This window comes from Somniosus microcephalus, chromosome 1 (genome assembly GCF_052327205.1).
Source record: "Somniosus microcephalus isolate GS21.2 chromosome 1, FLI_Smic_1.0, whole genome shotgun sequence".
NCBI lineage: Eukaryota > Metazoa > Chordata > Chondrichthyes > Squaliformes > Somniosidae > Somniosus > Somniosus microcephalus.
The window spans coordinates 263,457,324-263,475,715 of record NC_140987.1 but is presented as its reverse complement, the minus strand read 5'-3'; the positions used below and the strand labels follow the sequence as shown (position 1 = coordinate 263,475,715).

At 45.1% G+C, this 18,392-nt stretch overlaps 1 protein-coding gene across 3 annotated transcripts in view; it reads left to right on the top strand.

Annotated features, from left to right (window-relative positions):
* Positions 1-18,392, top strand: part of palm2akap2 (PALM2 and AKAP2 fusion) — a 391,333-nt gene that overhangs the window by 332,651 nt on the left and 40,290 nt on the right. For all 3 annotated transcript variants that reach the window (XM_085993245.1, XM_085993256.1, XM_085993267.1), the window contains one exon: positions 12,649-12,763. In XM_085993245.1, the coding sequence (XP_085849371.1) occupies positions 12,649-12,763 (115 nt within the window). The remainder of the gene's footprint in view (positions 1-12,648; positions 12,764-18,392) is intronic.

The window sequence follows — 18,392 nt, the reverse complement described above, 5'->3', positions numbered from 1 at the left end:
TCGGAACTTGCCAGAACTTCCTTTCCTTCCAATAAAGCACTTCATGTTTGAATCTCTGAGCTCTGAGTCCTAAATTGTGACTAGGTAGAAAGGTACCGACACAACAAGTGGCGACGAGAATGGGACGGGCCGAAGACTTTCAATTTACTTCGCAGCCTCGTGCAGCCAGATAAGCCAGGAACTAAAACATATAAGCAACTAGTGGAAATTCTTGGAGCACATTTTTCACCAAAACCTCTGGTTATTGCTGAGAGATTTAGATTTCACAAACGGAATCAAGAGGAGGGGGAATCAGTGACGATGTTTATTGCTGCTTTAAAAAGGTTGTCGGAACACTGCCAGTTCAAGGAGGTGCTGAATGACACCATTAGAGACAGACTTGTGTGTGGTCTGCAAAATGCAGCCACACTGAAGTGCCTTCTTACTGAGGACAACCTTATTCTTGAAAAGGCCATTGAAGTTAGTGTCTCCATGGAGATGGCAGAAAAGGAGGCTCACCAGTTGAGTTCAACAGGGAGAGTTCACAAGGTGTCGTCTGAGCCTAAGGGTTCGCGGAACGGCACATGTTACCGTTGTGGGAAAACGGGCCATCACGCTAATGACTGCTGGTGTACGGAGCTGGAATGCCGAAATTGTGGCAAAAAGGGTCACATTGAATGCGCCTGTAGAGGTAAAAAAAGAACAGACAGAGCTGGGAAGCATGGAAGCAAAATGTCTGTATTTGGACAAGAGAGGAAAAAGAGTGTTCATTCAGTGCAGTATGATGGAACAAGCAAAACAGAGGGGAGCGACACCTCTGAGGAGGAAGAGGTGCATATACTGACGGTTGCAGGTGGTTCAAATGGCTACTGGGTGTCACCACTGGTGGAGGGACAATCAGTGCGGATGGAGGTGGACACAGGCGCAGCTGTGTCCCTTGTTTCAGACACTGTCTGCAACAAAATGCTAAAGCATCTTACCCTTCAGCCAACAAACATTGTGCTAAAGACGTATACCGGCGAACCTGTGGCCATGAGAGGCGTCATTGAGGTGACAGTTAAATTGAACGGACAGACTGCAAAACTGCCACTATATGTGGTAAAGGGAAATTACCCATCGCTACTGGGACGTGCGTGGCTAGAGAAAATCACGCTGGACTGGCCTGCAGTCCGCATGATGTCAAAAGGGGAGTCAGGTCTGACTGCAGTGTTAAACAAACATGCAGAACTCTTCAATGGGGAACTTGGGAGCATGAAAAAGATCAGCGTGAGACTGGACATTAAACCTGACAGCAAGCCGAAGTTTCACAAAGCCCGACCTGTACCCTATGCAATTAGGCCAAAAGTTGAGGCTAACTTGGAGGCCTTAGTCGAGAATGGAGTCCTGGAGCCTGTGAGCGTGAGCAAATGGACCACACCCATTGTTCCTGTCCTGAAAAAGGATGGATCTGTTCGAATCTGCAGGGATTTTAAAGTGACTATTAACCCGGTGCTGTCTGTGGAACAGTACCCTCTTCCCCTCATTGATGATCTTTTTACGGGCCTGGCCGGAGGGCAAAAGTTCAGCAAAATAGACTTATGCCAGGCTTATCTACAAATGCATGTCGATGACAAATCAAAGGAGCTGCTGACAATTGTGACACACAAGGGGCTATACAGGTACTGCTGCCTTCCATTTGGAATTACGTCGGCCCCTGCTCTATTCCAAAGGGCAATGGATCAGATTTTGAGTGGACTGCCAGGAGTCCAGTGCTACCTGGACAACGTCCTTGTCACTGGGACAAATGAGGAGGATCATCTTCTGAACTTGGATGCGACACTACAACGACTGAAAGAGTATGGACTCAGAGTTCGTAAAGACAAATGTGAATTCTTTCAGTCTTCAGTTGAGTACCTGGGGCATGTGATTGACGCTACTGGCCTGCATAAGGCGCTGCCAAAGGTCAAGGCGATCGTGGAGGCCCCAGCACCCCAGAATGTGAGCCAGTTACGTTCATTTCTGGGGCTACTTAACTACTATGGGAAGTTTATTCCAGACTTAGCAACATTGCTGAAGCCGTTACATCAGTTGCTATGTCAAGGCAAAACATGGAAATGGACTGAACTGTGCAACGAAGCTTTCGCCCAAGCAAAGAAAGCATTGCTGAATTCGGAGGTCCTGACACACTTCGACCCAAAGCTACCCGTGCAGCTAGCATGTGATGCATCACCATATGGTGTGGGAGCAGTCATATCCCACATCATGCCTTCGGGTGAAGAGAAACCTATCGCCTTCGCATCACGCACCTTCAACAAGGCCGAGAGTAACTATGCGCAGATCGAGCGCGAGGCCTTGGGAATCGTTTTTGGAATTCGAAAATTTCATCAGTACCTGTTTGGGAGAAGGTTCACACTCCTGACAGACCACCGTCCATTGACTTCAATCTTCGGGCCCCACACCGGAATTCCGTCTCTCGCTGCAAGCAGGATGCAAAGGTGGGCTTTACTGTTGTCAGGACACACATACGACATCAAATATCGCAAATCAGACTTGCACGGCAACGCAGACGGTCTCTCGAGGCTACCCTTGCCTGTTACTCCCCCAGAGCCTCGTCAGATAGACATCTTCTACTTTAGACAAGTGGAGGGAGCACCTGTCACTGCAGTTCAGGTGCGAAGGTACACCCGCAATGATCCAGTCCTGTCTGAGGTAATGGACGATGTCATTCGAGGGAGAGCGATAGGAGATTCTCCTAGTTTGAAACCTTACGTTTCAAAAAGAAATGAGCTCTCCGTCCAGGCAGGTTGTCTTCTTTGGGGACACCGTGTCATCATTCCGCCACCTCTGAGGGAACCTATACTGCAACAACTTCATACAGGCCACAGTGGGATGGTTCGGATGAAGGAAATGGCAAGAAGCTACTTCTGGTGGCCAGGTCTCGATGGGAATATTGAGGAGAAAGCCAAAACATGTTCCCCATGTCAAAGGGTCCGGAATGTTCCACAGCTGGCAACCCTACACCCCTGGGATTGGCCTGCAGAAGTGTGGCAGCGAGTACATGTGGACTTCGCCGGTCCTTTCGAAGGGAAGATGTTTATGGTGGTTGTGGATGCTCGTAGCAAGTGGCCGGAGGTCGCTGTGATGAGGTCTACCACGGCAGAGAAAACAATTGAGAAACGTGGTGAGATGTTCAGCCGTTATGGCTCACCGGAACAACTCGTAAGTGACAATGGTCCACAATTTGTATCACAGGAGTTTGCAACCTTCCTGCATGTGAATGGTGTCCAACACATCAGGTCTGCGCCCTATCATCCCTCTACTAACGGCCAGGCAGAAAGGTTCGTGCAAACTTTGAAGCATGCCTTGAAGGCATCGCAAGGTCAGGCCTCAATCCACCAACGTCTGAACAGCTTCCTGTTGTCCTACAGGAACGAGCCGCATGCCACAACCAAAACTTCCCCCGCTTCGCTCATGATGAAGAGGCAGTTGCGGACAAGTTTTGACTTACTCAAACCTCCAAGGGCAGAGCAGGTTGTCCATCGTCAACAACAAGCTCAAGTTGAAAAGAGAGAAAAGAGCCAAGGAGAGACGGTTTCATCCAGGAGAGCACGTCCTAGCTCGAAACTACAACACTGGACCGAAATGGGTTCCTGCTACGGTGATCGCGCAGACGGGCCCTGTGTCTTACACGGTTGAGACTGCTGAGGACGTCATCTGGAGAAGACACACAGATCAACTGTTGCTAGGAGCAGAGACAGCCACAGAGGCTCCAACGGCTGGTTGGCCTGAACTGTTTCCGAATGATACCGCAAACCAGCATCCTTTGCCACAGTGCTCTTCTCCAACACAGGAAGTCAAAGAGACTGTTCCACCTGTGCAAACTCCTGACTTTCAACTGACACAGGCAACCTTCTCCATCCAGGCTTGTGTCAATGCCTACTGCTGTGGAAGCCAGCGATGACCGCCGGTATCCTGTCAGAGAGCAGCGGCCTCCAAGACGCTTGGATCTGTAGGCTTAGTGACTTACCCACAAGACTGGGGCAGAATAAACCCCAGGGTAAAGTCAGGGTTTGAGGCAGTCTACCTCTACCCTAGGTTAGTTGAGTGTATTGAAAGTAACTTACCTATTGAGGAATAATGTGGACCTTCCATTAAAGAGGGGAGGAAATGTTATGTATTGTGTGTTCTATTGTGTGTTCTCCTCCCACCTGTGGTGGCGCTGTCACAGGAGATAAATGGTTGGGTATTCTCTCGGTTAAGTTTAGCTCCCTTTGTTCGGAACTTGCCAGAACTTCCTTTCCTTCCAATAAAGCACTTCATGTTTGAATCTCTAAGTTCTGAGTCTTAAATTGTGACTAGGTAGAAAGGTACTGACACAACAAGCACATGCGCTAAAACCCGGCATTTGCGATCTGTCAAGAATTCTCTTAAAAGATCATCCGCCTGCCCAAGAAAAGTGCCTCCGCGGGTGGAGAGTTCCGCCCGCTGAATGACTGTCAAATTCTTACACCTGGTAAAAGCAGGCATAAGGCATAAGAGTTTTAAAAAATAGAAAAATGAAATTTGATCACTAATTTAACCACTAGAATTACTCTTAAAAAAGTGAAGTTTATATTTATTTAAATTTATTATTATTTTTGTTTTAAATATTTAATTAAATGGCATTTTAATTAATTTTAAATATGTAATTTAAAAAAAAATTAGTTAATGTTTTAGTGTGTTTTTAAATGTGATCCCCATTCATACTTTTGGTAGTTCTGTCTGTACGGAACTGTCAAAAGTGTGATGGAGGATTCCCTTCTTCCATTTGTTCGCCTGGCCCACGTGATTGCAGGGGCACTTGCGAACCGCATGCGCCTCTGGGATACCTGGGCCTCTGTGCATTTCGAAGAGGAGAGGCCCAAGATCGCAAGCCTCGGGATCTACAGAACCAGCAGGTAAGTTCGTAGATTTTTTTCCGATCAGAGGCATCCGCCCGCAGGACGCCTCCGATCGGAAATTCAGGGCCATCGAATCTTGGTTTAACGTATCACCCAAAAGACGGCACCTCCGACTGTGTGGCACTCCCTCAGTCTTGCATTGCATTGTCAGCTTGGATTTTGTGTTCAAGTCTCGGGAGTGAGACTTGAACCTTTCTAACTCAGTAGGCGAGAAGTGCTACCCACTGACCCATGTCTGACACTAATGGAGACAGACATCAGCATACTGGGCTGCTTACTGTCACCTGTTCCTTGTGCTACTGTTCAAGTACAATTCTGTCTCTTTTAGGCAGTACATAAAAGAAAATAGAAGTGTAACACCTCTTTCCCTTGCCCCACTCATAAATGCCTTATATAAATTATAACATACTAACTATCCAGATGCATTACTTCATTTCAGATCATTCTGCCTCTTTAAATGCATTGGAGAGTTGTCAGGCTTTGACTGCCCTGCTCTCAGTACATCGGACTAACTGCTTCGGTTGAAGGGAAAATTTCTCTCCTCTGGCCCGCCTCCATATTAATTGATTTGAATGGTAATAATTATATCATTTTTTTAAATTTCCAGTTTACATGGAGTATTAATTTAGCTTACATATTCCGTTGATGGTGTCCCCATTCTATTGTTGTTGCCATTGTTTCGATAACATTTTTTGCACTGAAAGAATCACTCACCCTGTGACCACACTCAAAGCACTTTTAGCAAGAGGTGAATGGCAAACATGTTTTTACAGAGAATTACATCGAGTTTACAGCACAGAAACAGGCCATTCGGCCCAGCTGGTCTATGCCGGTGTTTATGCTCCACACGAGCCTCCTCCCAACTTATTTCATCGACATATCTTTCTATTCCTTTTTCCCTTATGTATTTATCTAGCTTCCCCTTAAATGCATCTCTGCTATTCTCCTCAACCACTCCATGTGGTAGCAAATTTAGATTTCTGAAAAGCAATCTCAGATTGCATCAATCAAAATGGAAAAATATAAGGCATATTTAGATACGCATTTTAACATAATTGAATGGATCCAAAAAACTCAACTAAAACTGAATTTATGCCAATGAACAAGTACAGGCACTGTCATTCTGACTTGGCAAAAACACTTCCCTTCAATAAGATTATTTATCAAAAGCTATTTTATTAGGATAGCCTATTACATTTAAGGGGCCTGTTTCTAATCAGGTAATGTGAGATGGGTAACAAGCACCTGGAGGGAAAGACGAGCAAGATTTGGCATCCCCAGGACTGGCACAATTACTGGGCTACTTCCATTGGAAACGGTTCAGTGATATCAAGGGCTATAAATTTACATTGCTCAGGCATTCAGTATAACACCACATGCACGATTGACTCAAGCTGGTCAGTGACCAGTTTAACTGTGAAAGAGAATCATTCGTGTGCCATTCTACCATGAAGGGCATCGCAACTGAACCAAAACCTGCCTTCACCTGACAGATGCTCGCTTTCCAGCAGGGTTTATGGGCCGTGCAATTGGCCTTAAGTAACCCTTGGCACTGCAAGAGGAAACTCATCCTTTGTACCTTAATCTACTCTAGATTGCGTTGTTTCTGCCGAGGCAGGTGCAGAAGAACACTCTGAATCTTCACCATGTAGTATAAAACTGCTCCCGCATCTGGATATGTTTTGCTGCTGTAACCGGTTATTGAGTTTTACATAATTAACAGTCATTTCTGCTTTGGGGAGAATGTGTTCCAGCTAGAGGTTGAGAATTATCAGCCAGGTACTCTGCTGTTGTTTCTGTGTGTGCTGAACTGCAGGAGGTTTTACATGTTTGGCCACAGTGGGCTTTGAAAGTATATTTTCCAGTTTTCTCCCATCCTCAATTAAGGTCAAGCGCTCATCCAGAACATTGCCCAAATGGCCATTCATCACGTGTGAGCCAATCATTGGTGTGCCATTCTACCATGAAGGGCATCGTAACTGAACTAAAACTTGTCTTCACCTGACATGTACAGATGCTCACTTTCCAGCAGGGTTTATGGGCCCTGCAATTGGCCTTAAGTAACCCTTGGAATGGCAGGAGGAAATTCCGCCTTGGCGCCTTATTCTACTCAAGATGCTGTTGCCTCTGCTAAGACAGGTGCAGAAGAACTGACTTATTCGTCCCCTTTCATCCTTCATCTCATGGAAATAAAAGTGTAATAGTGATGGTAGCTCCCAACCTAATTACCATGCACATTGAGTATGATTCCCTTGGGAATGCAGCTGAATCCTATTATCATGTTTATACGGGTGAAGGAATGACCCAGTTTGCATATAAAACCTTTACTCCGCCTGAGCAGAGATGGTTTCTGCTTAGTCAGCTTTTACTGATCAAGTTTAACAGGAGACTACTAGTTGAACTCTAGCCTCCCAGCATGAACATAGTCACAGAAGGCAGTTGTCTCACCTGTCCTAACCATTACAGTATCTGACTTAAGATTGAAACTCCTCTGAAGGTCTAGTCAATTGGGTAAATGTACTGGTTGGAACATCACTAAGCAGTACAGGCCAGAAGGTCCCAAGTTCAGTTCTCCCAGTCTATACTAAGGTAGCTGATCTCAGATGGGTCCTCAGTTGGGGTTTTACAATTAACCATTGTGCCCTTGAGATAAGGGGTGCAACGTTTAGCCAGAGTTCCTGCTTCTGATCAGTATCCAGTGACACCTGCTGGAAATGCATGTTCCTGAACATAGAGAAAATGTTTCCAATTGTGGGGAGTCCAGAACTAGGAGCCATCAATATAAGATAGTCACTAATAAATGCAATAGGCAATTCAGGAGGAACGTTTTTATCCAGACAGTGGTTAGAATGTGGAACTCGCTACCACAAGGAGTAGTTGAGGCGAATAGGGCATAGATCCATTTACGGGGAAGCTAGATAAGTACATGAGGGAGAAAGGAACAGATGGTTATGCTGATAGGGTGAGATGAAGAGGGGTGGGAGGAGGCTCACATGGAGCTGTTGGGCAGAATGGCCTGTTCTGTGCTATAAATTCTGTCTAATGGATATTGGGTGAGGGCAAGATCAAGGTCAGTTGTGACCATCATCAAATAATCTGCCTAAACTCACATCAGATCCTAGACCAAGTCATCCTGGGCGCGATCTTGCCAGCCCGGGGGAGGCGGGTATGGAGGCGGGACTGCCGGGAAAATGGCAGAATCTGGGAGCGGGTGCCCATCCCACCCCCAACCCGCCTCCGTGCCATCTTCCCAGGAGGTGGTTAGCCGACCCGCGCCGGGTCCCGTCTCCTGGAGGCGGGAAGGGGATTACAGCCACTTAACTGCCTGTTAACAGGTAGTTAACAGGCAGTTGAGAGGATTATCCCCATTTTTCCAGGAGAGGCGCGGGCTTCCCGACATCGAGAAGCCCCGCCAGGGTCACCAAGGTGAGCAGTGGGTCTGAGGGGGTCAGAGGGGTGCAAAAGTGCGCTGTGAAGGTAAGTGATGGGTGCAAGTGTGGAGAGGTAAGTATGTGAGGCAAGTGGAAAGTGATAGAAAATGTTTACTTACCTTTGTTTCTTCCTGCAGGCTTCAACCGTTGGGGATGCGGAGACTCTCGCATCTCACTGGCAGAGATGACAGAATGGCTGCTGCATTCTCCAATGCAACAACCATCTAATTTCTGCTCACAAAAGAGGTTTGATGAGTTTTGAATACAAGGACTCATCAAACAACAGAGAATGTCACTGTTTCACAGCTTCACAGAGCTGTCAAATGATGACAGTTCATCTGTCAAAACGTCATACGCTGACGTTCTCTGTCACCGGCTTCCCCTTAATTGGCCTGCTAAACCCGCTGGGCGGACTTAACAAGGTCAATCAAGGGAAAATAGCGTGGGTTGGCCACAAGTCAATGGAAGCGGGACTAAAACCTGACAAGCAGCAGTCTCGCCTCCAACGCGCCCCCATTGGCGAAATCGCCCCCTTACTTTTTGAAAGTTTTTGCAGAGGAAAATGTTAACAAGAATCATCAGTTCCAAACTCTATCATCGTTGCTAATGAGCCACAAAAAAGGGTTTTAGACTTAAACTGATTTCAGTAAAGGGATTAGAGAATTGCAGGATGCGTCTCACAAATAATCCCACTCTATATCCATCAAGTGCCAAATGATTTAGTTACAGTTTGGGCTTTTTCTCATGCAGGTGGTTTTAACAAAAAATTCTGTATGCAGATTGCATCTCGCACCAACTGTAACCTCATTTACAGTCAACTGTAATGTGTTTGCCTGAATCTAGCAATTCCCTTCAATCACAGTAAATTGTTTACTGGAGAGCATCTGGGATGCCCGATCATGTCTCCTGTCAATCCAGAAGGTGGAAAATGTCACGCTGGACAGCTTTGTCTTGGCTAAACTGCTGACCAAGTTTATTTACAATTAAAATGATTCACAGAATCATAAACACAGATATACCTCTGAGGCAGGAAATCATGGGTTCACGTCCCACTCCAGAGACTTAAGTACATAATTTAGGCTCACACTCCAGTGCAGTAGTGAGGGAGGGGCCGTCTTTTGAATGAGATGTTAAACAGAGACCCCGTCTGCCCTCACAGGTAGACATAAAAGATCCCATGGCACTATTTTTTGAAGAAGAGCAGGGGGAGTTATCCCCAGTGTCCTGGCCAATATTTATCCCTCAGACAACATCACATAAAAAACAGATTATCTGGTCATTTTCTCATTGCAGTTTGTGGGACCTTGCTGTGTGCAAACTGGCTTCCCATTTCCTACATTACAATAATAATTACATTTCAAAAGTACTAAATTGGCTGTAAAGTGCTTTGGGACATCCTGAGATCATGAAAGGTCCTGTATAAATGCAAATCTTTCTCTCTTTATGATAATACCTTCATATACCTTTGTCCTTCTCACAATGACATTAACAAGTTTTCTTGAAACATGTTCATTATTAATATCACACCACATAATTTCAGGCCACAAGTGTCGTTGGGTCATTCACCATGCAAATGAATGAGAGATTCCCCTCTGTACAACCGGTCCAATGCCATATGATAGCCTTTGTCCTTTACAACTAGGTGACTTCTGTTGGCAGAGAGTCAGTGCCCCACACAGTCCATTCCCTCTTCTTCCACTTAACGACAGCGGGTGGCTTATCAGAGCATCGTGGGTGCGTTGCCTGGGATTTTCCAGCCAATAATGTCAATGGATGGAGAATTACAGGCAAAGGGCCCTGGAATTTCCAATTCCTTGCCTGTTGTATGCAAGGCTCTGCCAGTGGAAAGCTCTGCCCATCCGTTCAGTTCTGACTCTGTTCTGCTTAAGCACACAGCAAAGACAGAACAGAATGGAAAATAACTGCTCTGTAAATTAGGTGCAACTGAGCACTTTGTAAGATTTTCCAATATTAATCTTTTCAAACCGTACTTGAGCGCTTTTGTGAAAAACGTGTTGATTAAGTACAAATTGTTGAAAGGTAGAGAGGAAATACATTTTCACATATCTGTCATATGGATTTCTCTTAACTAAATAATTAACTTGTTACCGCTGGTGTGTTCCCCATTTATATGTGCTAATTGAATTTAAAGGAAAATTTGCCACTGAAATGCACTGAGAAATGTGGTAGGCATTCCCTCTGCTATTTTACGACCGTCTCTCGAAGCAAATGGGTAGAGGTGGCACGATTAAAATTTGGTGATTCTGATTACTGTGATTACAAAAAGGTAATCTCTTGCAGTCATTAAACCAGAATCACATCTACCAGAATTAATCTTCAGCACTTTTGCAACAGTCACTTTATTCCTAATATGGCATCGCAGCCCTGCAGTTACTGCCCTGCATCAGTATTTTATTTATTTACTTATTTCGTTGAACATTTGTGCTTATTAAGCTGAGGGATGCCGGTGGCCAGGATGAAACATTTTCCCACTTCTTACATTCATTGTAAGAACTGAAATTCCTGGGGTGACGATAACGCTCCAGAGTGGAGCTCCATCTCTACAGCAGAATATTGGGCCAGAATTTTCTGTGGCAGGGCATCTAACGATGTCTGCCATTAGTTCGGCTTTAATTTTTTTTTCAGGGCGAATTGCAGGAAGTGCCGATAACATCGCAGTGAGGGAAAGTGGGCATCTGGGGCCTGAGTGAACAGGGCACGCACCTGTGAGGTTGAAGGATTGTGAAATAAACAGCACACGGACTAAGAAGAAAGTGTAAATTAGAGTGGGTGAATTCAATGTCAAATCAGGTACGGAAAGAGAAATAAAGAGAAGGAAAGAAAGATTGGATTAAGAGAGAGAAAAAAGAGAAAGAAAGGAAAAGTAAAAACATTTTTTTTAATTTTACATTATTAAAATCTCCAAATTAAAACTTGAAGGAATGAGACGCCACACTTGTAATAGTTAATTTTCAGTGCCAGGGAGGTTGTTTGGCAGTAATTAACATTTATCACATCGTTAAAAGGGTACTTAGACTGGAATAGACAAGAGTTGACTTTCTGCAGCGAATTTAGTTCGTATCTACCGCGCAAATACAGCAACTTCACAGCGTTCAATGTATTTCAATGGTGAGGCAGGCAGTGAGATGCCGTTTTCACAAAGCTAACGGTGGAACGGCGCATCTTGGACAGCAACTTTTGGATATTTGAGTTTAACTGCGCGCCTGCCCCTCGCCTGAAGTTACTGTACCATTTGCACATAAATAACAGCGAGCGCTATTAACCGCAGCGTTATATTGGCAGGGCAATCTGAGCCACTGTTCCTCAACCCCAGCCTCACTGGAGCATGGGAACACTGTGAATGCTTCCATTTCCCACGTCAGCCATCCATATGGTCCCTCTGAGATTGCGGCTTTGTGCCAATTTGCAGGCACTCGTACACTGTAGGCCTGCGTCCATATGAAGCTGGCTTAGGACTGCCCAGAATTTAGGATCTTTACGCTCAGCAGAGAGAGGTGACTTCACCCCATCAGTCCAGAATGGATTTGGGTCCAGGGCGCAGAGCTGAAGGAAAGTATGCAACTCATTCTCGGTGCATCCAATGTTTTTTTTTAATATAATACTACTAGATTTGCTGCAACCCTGCTCTCAGTATGTTAAAAGGTATGGGGGTAGATTTATCCCCCAACCCAAGCAGATGTCGGGCATATAATAGCCCCGGAGGGGAGCCTGGTCCATTTTGAGGGCATTGGGTAGCAATGTGGCCGGAAATTAAGCGCCCCAGGGGACTGCTCCCGGCCAAAAGAAGGTAGGTCCATGAGGGTTGTGGGGGGGTGGGCAGGGGGAGACCCCGAGCTCTGGTGGGGGAGGGGAGACACAGCAGCATAGTGGCCCAGGCAGGTTTTGTGGAGCATGTAGGAGTACTCCTGCTCCTCCCGGCCCCAACAAGAGTAAAGAAGTTCTGGCCACCAGGGTTTTCTTAGGCCGGACTGCCAGCTGATACTGAGTGGAGTGAGCACAGCCATATTTGCTCTTGTCCTTGGGGGGATAGCAATGGAGTAGGTGGGACATGACTATGAAGAAGCATGGTGCTCAGAAAGATGCAAACCATGGAAAAAGGGATGGAAACATTGGGAGGGAGCTACCCATGGGACAAAGTTCAGGGAGATCAGGAGAGCTGAGCCATGGAAAGAAGGGTGTTACTTTGTGCACACGGTGGAGTGCTGGCTGTATAACCATTATCCTTTCTTTATTGAGGGACGGAAATGCTGCTGTGGCCAAGAATGCACACAATCACGCATTCCTTTTATTTCTTTCAGACTCGAGGTGGAAATAGAACAACTGGAGAGAGAAGAATCCCAAATCGCTGCCAAAGAGCAAATCATTCGAGAAAAACTGAGAGAAGCTGAGAAATCCATCGAGGACTTGCAGAAGGTAAACATCAAGGATGTAGAGTATTATTCACTGACTAGTTTGGACAAGCATTTGATAGCTGAAAATCTGAATCTGGATCAAAACTCTTGAAATGTCACCATTGCTATAGAAAGCAGTAAATCTCTGTAAAACAACAGGCAATATCTACTTTAAAAATATATATGAGCATTTCTGTTAAAGGAGCCTTGATTTTTGGTTGTAAATTACTTATCAAAAAGTGTTGGGGTTTCACAGATGATACAGTTTTATACTGATATCCAGTCCCATAATTTTCCTGAGCTATATTCTTAGCTCCTGATGGTAATATAGTTCCAGCTCCCTGCAACCTAGAAAAACACTGGTGGGACGAATTGAAAATGGGGATGAAACGGGGACCAACTGTCCCAGGAGGGAAGAAGAGTTAACTTGTTCATAGTTTTACAGCAGGAAAGGTTCTGGAAGTCTGTTGATGTGCAATCATCGAATTATAGAATGATGCAACACAGAAGGAGACCATTCATGTCTGTGCTGACTTTTAGAAAGAGCTATCCAATTATGCCCACTCTCCTGCCCTTTCCCCATAGCTCTGCAATTTTTTTTCCTCTTCAAGTATTTATCCAATTAACCTTTTGAAAGTTACTATTGAATCTGCTTCCACCGCCCTTTCAAGCAGCGCATTCCAAACCACAACAACTCGCTGCTTAAAAATCGGGGATGCTCAAGTGACCAGAATTGGAGGAGCGCAGACACCTCGGAGGGTTGTGGGGCTGGAGGAGGTTACAGAGATAGGGAGGGGCAAGGCCATGAAGGGTTTTGAAAACAAGGATGAGAATTTTAAAATCGAGGTGTTACTTAACCGGGAGTTAATGTAGGTCAGTGATGAGTGAACGGGACTTGGTGCGAGTTAGGACACAGGCAGCTGAGTTTTGGATGACCTCATGTTTATGGAGGGTAGAACAGGGGAGGCTGTCCAGGAGTGCATTGGAATCTAGAGGCAACAAAGGCATATACAGTACCCCATCTGATTTTCTTTTCAATTGAAGCCAATTAAAATTGGGGATATGCAAGAGGCCAGAATTGGAGGTCCCTCCTGAGTTGCACTTGTTGCAGCCAGATGTTAATGGCCTTCCCCTTGAAGCGGGGTTCAAGGAGGCACAGATATCGTCTTCAGCAGCTGAAAAGAGGAGACTGAGGGGTGACCTGATGGAGGTCTTTAGGATTACGAAGGGTTCAGTAGGGTAGTCATAGAGAAGATATTTCCACTTGCAGGGGAGACCAAAACTAGGGGCCATAAATATAAGATAGTCACTAATAAATCCAATAGGGAATTCAGGAGAAACATCTTTGAACAAGAGAGTGGTTAGAATGTAGAACTCGCTATGCCACAAGGAATAGTTGAGGCGAATACCATAGATGCATTTAAGGGGAATCTAGATAAACACATGAGGGAGAAAGGAATAGAAGGTTATGCTGATGGGGTTAAGAATATAAGAACATAAGAAATAGGAGCAGGAGTAGGCCATTTGGCCCTTCGAGCATGCTCCGCCATTCAATGAGATCATGGCTGATCTTCTGCCTCAACTCCATTCACCGGCCCTATCGCCATATCCCTTGATGCCCTTACTAGTCAGAAATCTATCAACTTCTGTTTTGAATATACCCAATGACTGAGCCTCCACAGCCCTCTGGGGTAGAGAATTCCAAAGATTCACCACCCTCTGTGTGAAGAAATGTCTTCTCATCTCAGTCCTGAATGGTCTACCCTTTATCCTGAGACTGTGGTTCAATGAAAAGGTTTGGGAGGAGGCTCGTGTGGAGCATAAAGACTGGCATAGACCAGTTAGGCTGAATGGCCTGTTTCTGTGCTGTACATCGTACGTAATTCTATGTAAAAAAAAAACACCATTCCAAAGTCAGTTTGCCCTTTAATTTGCACGCACAGATTCCAAGCCCCCATTGATCAAGCAGCAAATCGGAGGCGATAGTTAACATGAGCTGAACCCAGAAATGCAGCCGGGTTCAGCAAAGTCCATATCGGGTGCATGCAAAACGCTGGAGGTGATTGGGAAGGTTAAAAATTGTTCCCGGTATGTTTTTATAACAACAAATGGCATTACAAATTTGAAACAAAATAGCGACCAATCAAAATCAATGAGGTGTCATTTTGCGATATGCATGACAGTAATCAAGGTTCCCCACCACCCCATGTATACTTAGAAAATTACCCTCCACAAATCAACATCTCCGTGATAGAATCAGCGGATATATTTTTCAACACACTCATACTAAATCCCTCCCTGCGCATTTTAACACAGATGTTAAAACAGGCAAGTTCTAAACAGGTTAGTGCTTTTTTATAAAATAGCGCAGAAAAGAATATGAAAGAAAGAAAGACTTGCATTTCTATAGAGCCTTTCACAACCTCAGGATGTCCCAAAGTGCTTTACAGCCAATGATGAACTTTTAAAGTGTAGTCACTGTTGTAAAGTAGGGAAACACTGCAGCCAATTTGCGCACAGCAAGCTCCCACAAACAGCAATGTGATAATGACCAGATAATCTGTTTCTGTTATGTTGATTGAGGGATAAATATTGGCCAGGACACTGGGGATAACTCCCCTGCTCTTCTTCGAAATAGTGCCATGGGACCTTTTACGTCCACCTGAGAGAACAGACGGGGCCTCGGTTTAACGTCTCAGCCGAAAGACGGCACCTCCGACAGTGCAGCATTCCCTCAGCACTGCATTGGAGTGTCAGCTTAGATTTTTGTGCTCAAATCTCTGGAGTGGGACTCTGAACCCACAACCTTCTGAGTCAGAGGCGAGAGTGCTACATAATTCATAAGAGAACAGTGCCTGTTGTCAAGTCCACTCTTATAATCCTCCTCACCTGATGCTCCTCTCTGCACTGCACCTAGGAGATGCTTCATGCTCAATGGAGAGGGTGCAGAGGAGATTTACCGGAATGGTACCAGAGACGCGGGACTTCAGTTACATAGAGAGACTTGAGAAGCTGGGCTTGACCTCCTTAGAGCAGAGAAGGTGGTGGAAGCAGATTCAATAGTAACTTTCAAAAGAGAATTGAATAAATACTTGAATGGGGAAAATTTTGCAGGGCCATGGGGAAAGGTTAGCTCTTTCAAAGAGCCGGCACAGCTATGATGGGCCGAATAGCCTCCTTCTGTGCTGTCTCATTCTATAATTCAATGAAATGAGTTATTGTTAGGGAGAACATCATCATGTGATTACTGAGTACATTGCACAAATGGTAAGTACTTGCCTTGCTGAGATTCCAAGTGAGATTGGCCAATAGGTTTACATTTGGTCTCAGTTGAGTACTTGCATTGTAAGCAAAATGAAATGACATTTTCTTCAGTGATGAGAAGCGAATGTGCCATGGGATGCCTTTGACCAACATCACCCAACATGTCTATGCTGCCCTGATGGCTGAATACAAGGCTCTATGAAAAAAAAACTTCTAATTTCCGCCCCTCTTCCAATCCCCCTAAATGTGTTGACTCACGTGGGTGTGCAGTTCCACAGCCATCAGCAAGCAATCAGTACCAAAATCTACTGTGATATTCCAAGCAGAGAGGAGTGCTAGCCTCAAGCTTGTCTGTGCTTAAACATTAATACACAAGCACAAACCCAGTCAGTCAGGAAGGAAAGAAAGAACTTACATTTCTACAGCACTTTTCACGACCTCAGGACATCCCAAAGCGCTTTATAGCCAATTAAGTACTTTTTGAAGTGTAGTCACTGTTGTATTGTAGGAAATGCGGCAGCTAATTTGCACACAGCAAGATTCCACAAACAGCAATGAGGTAAATGACCAGTTAATCTGTTTTTGGTGATATTAGATGAGGGATAAATATTGGCCAGGACACCGGGAAGAACCCTCCTGCTCTTCTTTCATTCTTTAGATGCACCTTCAGGAATAACTACCATAGCACATAGAGGAGATTTTCCTCTCAAATGTACTTTCAGGGAAGATCTTTCCAGCCGTCAGTCATGATTCACAACTTCCAAACAACTGTGCGCAAATATGTTTGCACATGCCCTATTGCCACAGTTGCTGTGAAATCTGCCCTGTAGTTTAAAGGGGTTAGATCAGTAACCAACGCAATTATGAGAGAGCTGAATCTACTTAAAGGTGACATTAGTACAGCCTAGGGTTGCCAACTCCAGTTGGGCGTATTCCTGGAGGTTTTGTCACATGACCTCCTGCCCCCCCCCCCCCCACAGTCCCACCATTGGCCACCACTCCCCATCCATTCTTGTGGCAGCCCGGCTTCCTGCACCAATCGGAAAGCGAAAAGACTCCTCATTACCCTTTTTAGATGATTCTTGACTGTCAGTCAAATTGCCGTTTTATTTTTGTAACTGATAAACAAAAGTGTTCAAAGAAAGTGAAAACATAACAAAAAATGTTTTAAAGCCATGGGTTTTGCTCGCAACAGCTGCTGGGCAATCTCCAGGGCAATCCTGGAGAGTTGGCAACCCTAGTACAATCGTTTGCTTTGTCACTTGTTGGAGACAAGTTAATTATTCTATAGCATAGGGTGAATGAATGATCACATGTGTCTCTATCTCTGTAACCTCCTCCAGCCCTACAATCCTCCAAGATCTCTGTGCTCCTCCAATTCTGGCCTCTTGCGTGTCCCTGATTTTAATCGCTCCACCATTGGCGGCCGTGCCTTCAGCTGCCTAGGCCCTAAGCTCTGGAATTCCCTCCCTAAACCTCTCCTCCTCTCTCTCCTCCTTTAAGACGCTCCTTAAAACCTACCTCTTGGGCCAAGCTTTTGGTCACCTGACCAAATATCTCCTCATGTGGCTCGGTGTCAAATTTTGTTTGATAATTGCTCCTGTGGAACCCCTTGGGATGTTTTACTACATTAAAGGTGATATATAAATGCAAGTTTTTGTTGTTTCAGTAGGGACTAAAACTAATTTTTGATCGGCCTCATGTCACACTTTCCATTCAGTTTAATCTAAAGATTCTCAAGCGGTAGCAATTAAACATAGAAACATAGAAGATAGGAGCAGGAGTAGGCCATTCGGCCCCTCGAGCCTGTTCCGCCATTTAATGAGATCATGGCTGATCATCCAAATTCAGTACCCTGTCCCTGCTTTCTCCCCATATCCCTTGATCCCTTTAGCCTTAAGAAATATATATAACTCCTTCTTGAATATATTTAATGAATTGGCCTCAACTGCCTTGTGTGGCAGAGAATTCCACAGGTTCACCACTCTCTGGGTGAAGAAATTCCTCCTCATCTCAGTCCTAAATGGCTTACCCCTTATCCTTAGACTATGACCCCTGGTTCTGGACTCCCCCGACCATCGGGAACATCCTTCCTGCATCTAGTCTGTCTAGTCCTGTTAGAATTTTATAAGTTTCAATGAGATCCCCTCTCATTCTTCTAAACTCTAGTGAATATAAGCCTAATCGACCCAATCTCTCCTCATATGTCATTCCTGCCATCCCAGGTATCAGTCTGGTGAATCTTCGCTGCACTCTCTCCATGGCAAGAACATCCTTCCTCAGATAAGGTGACCAAAACTGCACACAATACTCAAGGTGTGGTCTCACCAAGGCCCTGTACAACTGCAGCAAGACATCCTTGCTCCTGTACTCGAATCCTTTCGCTA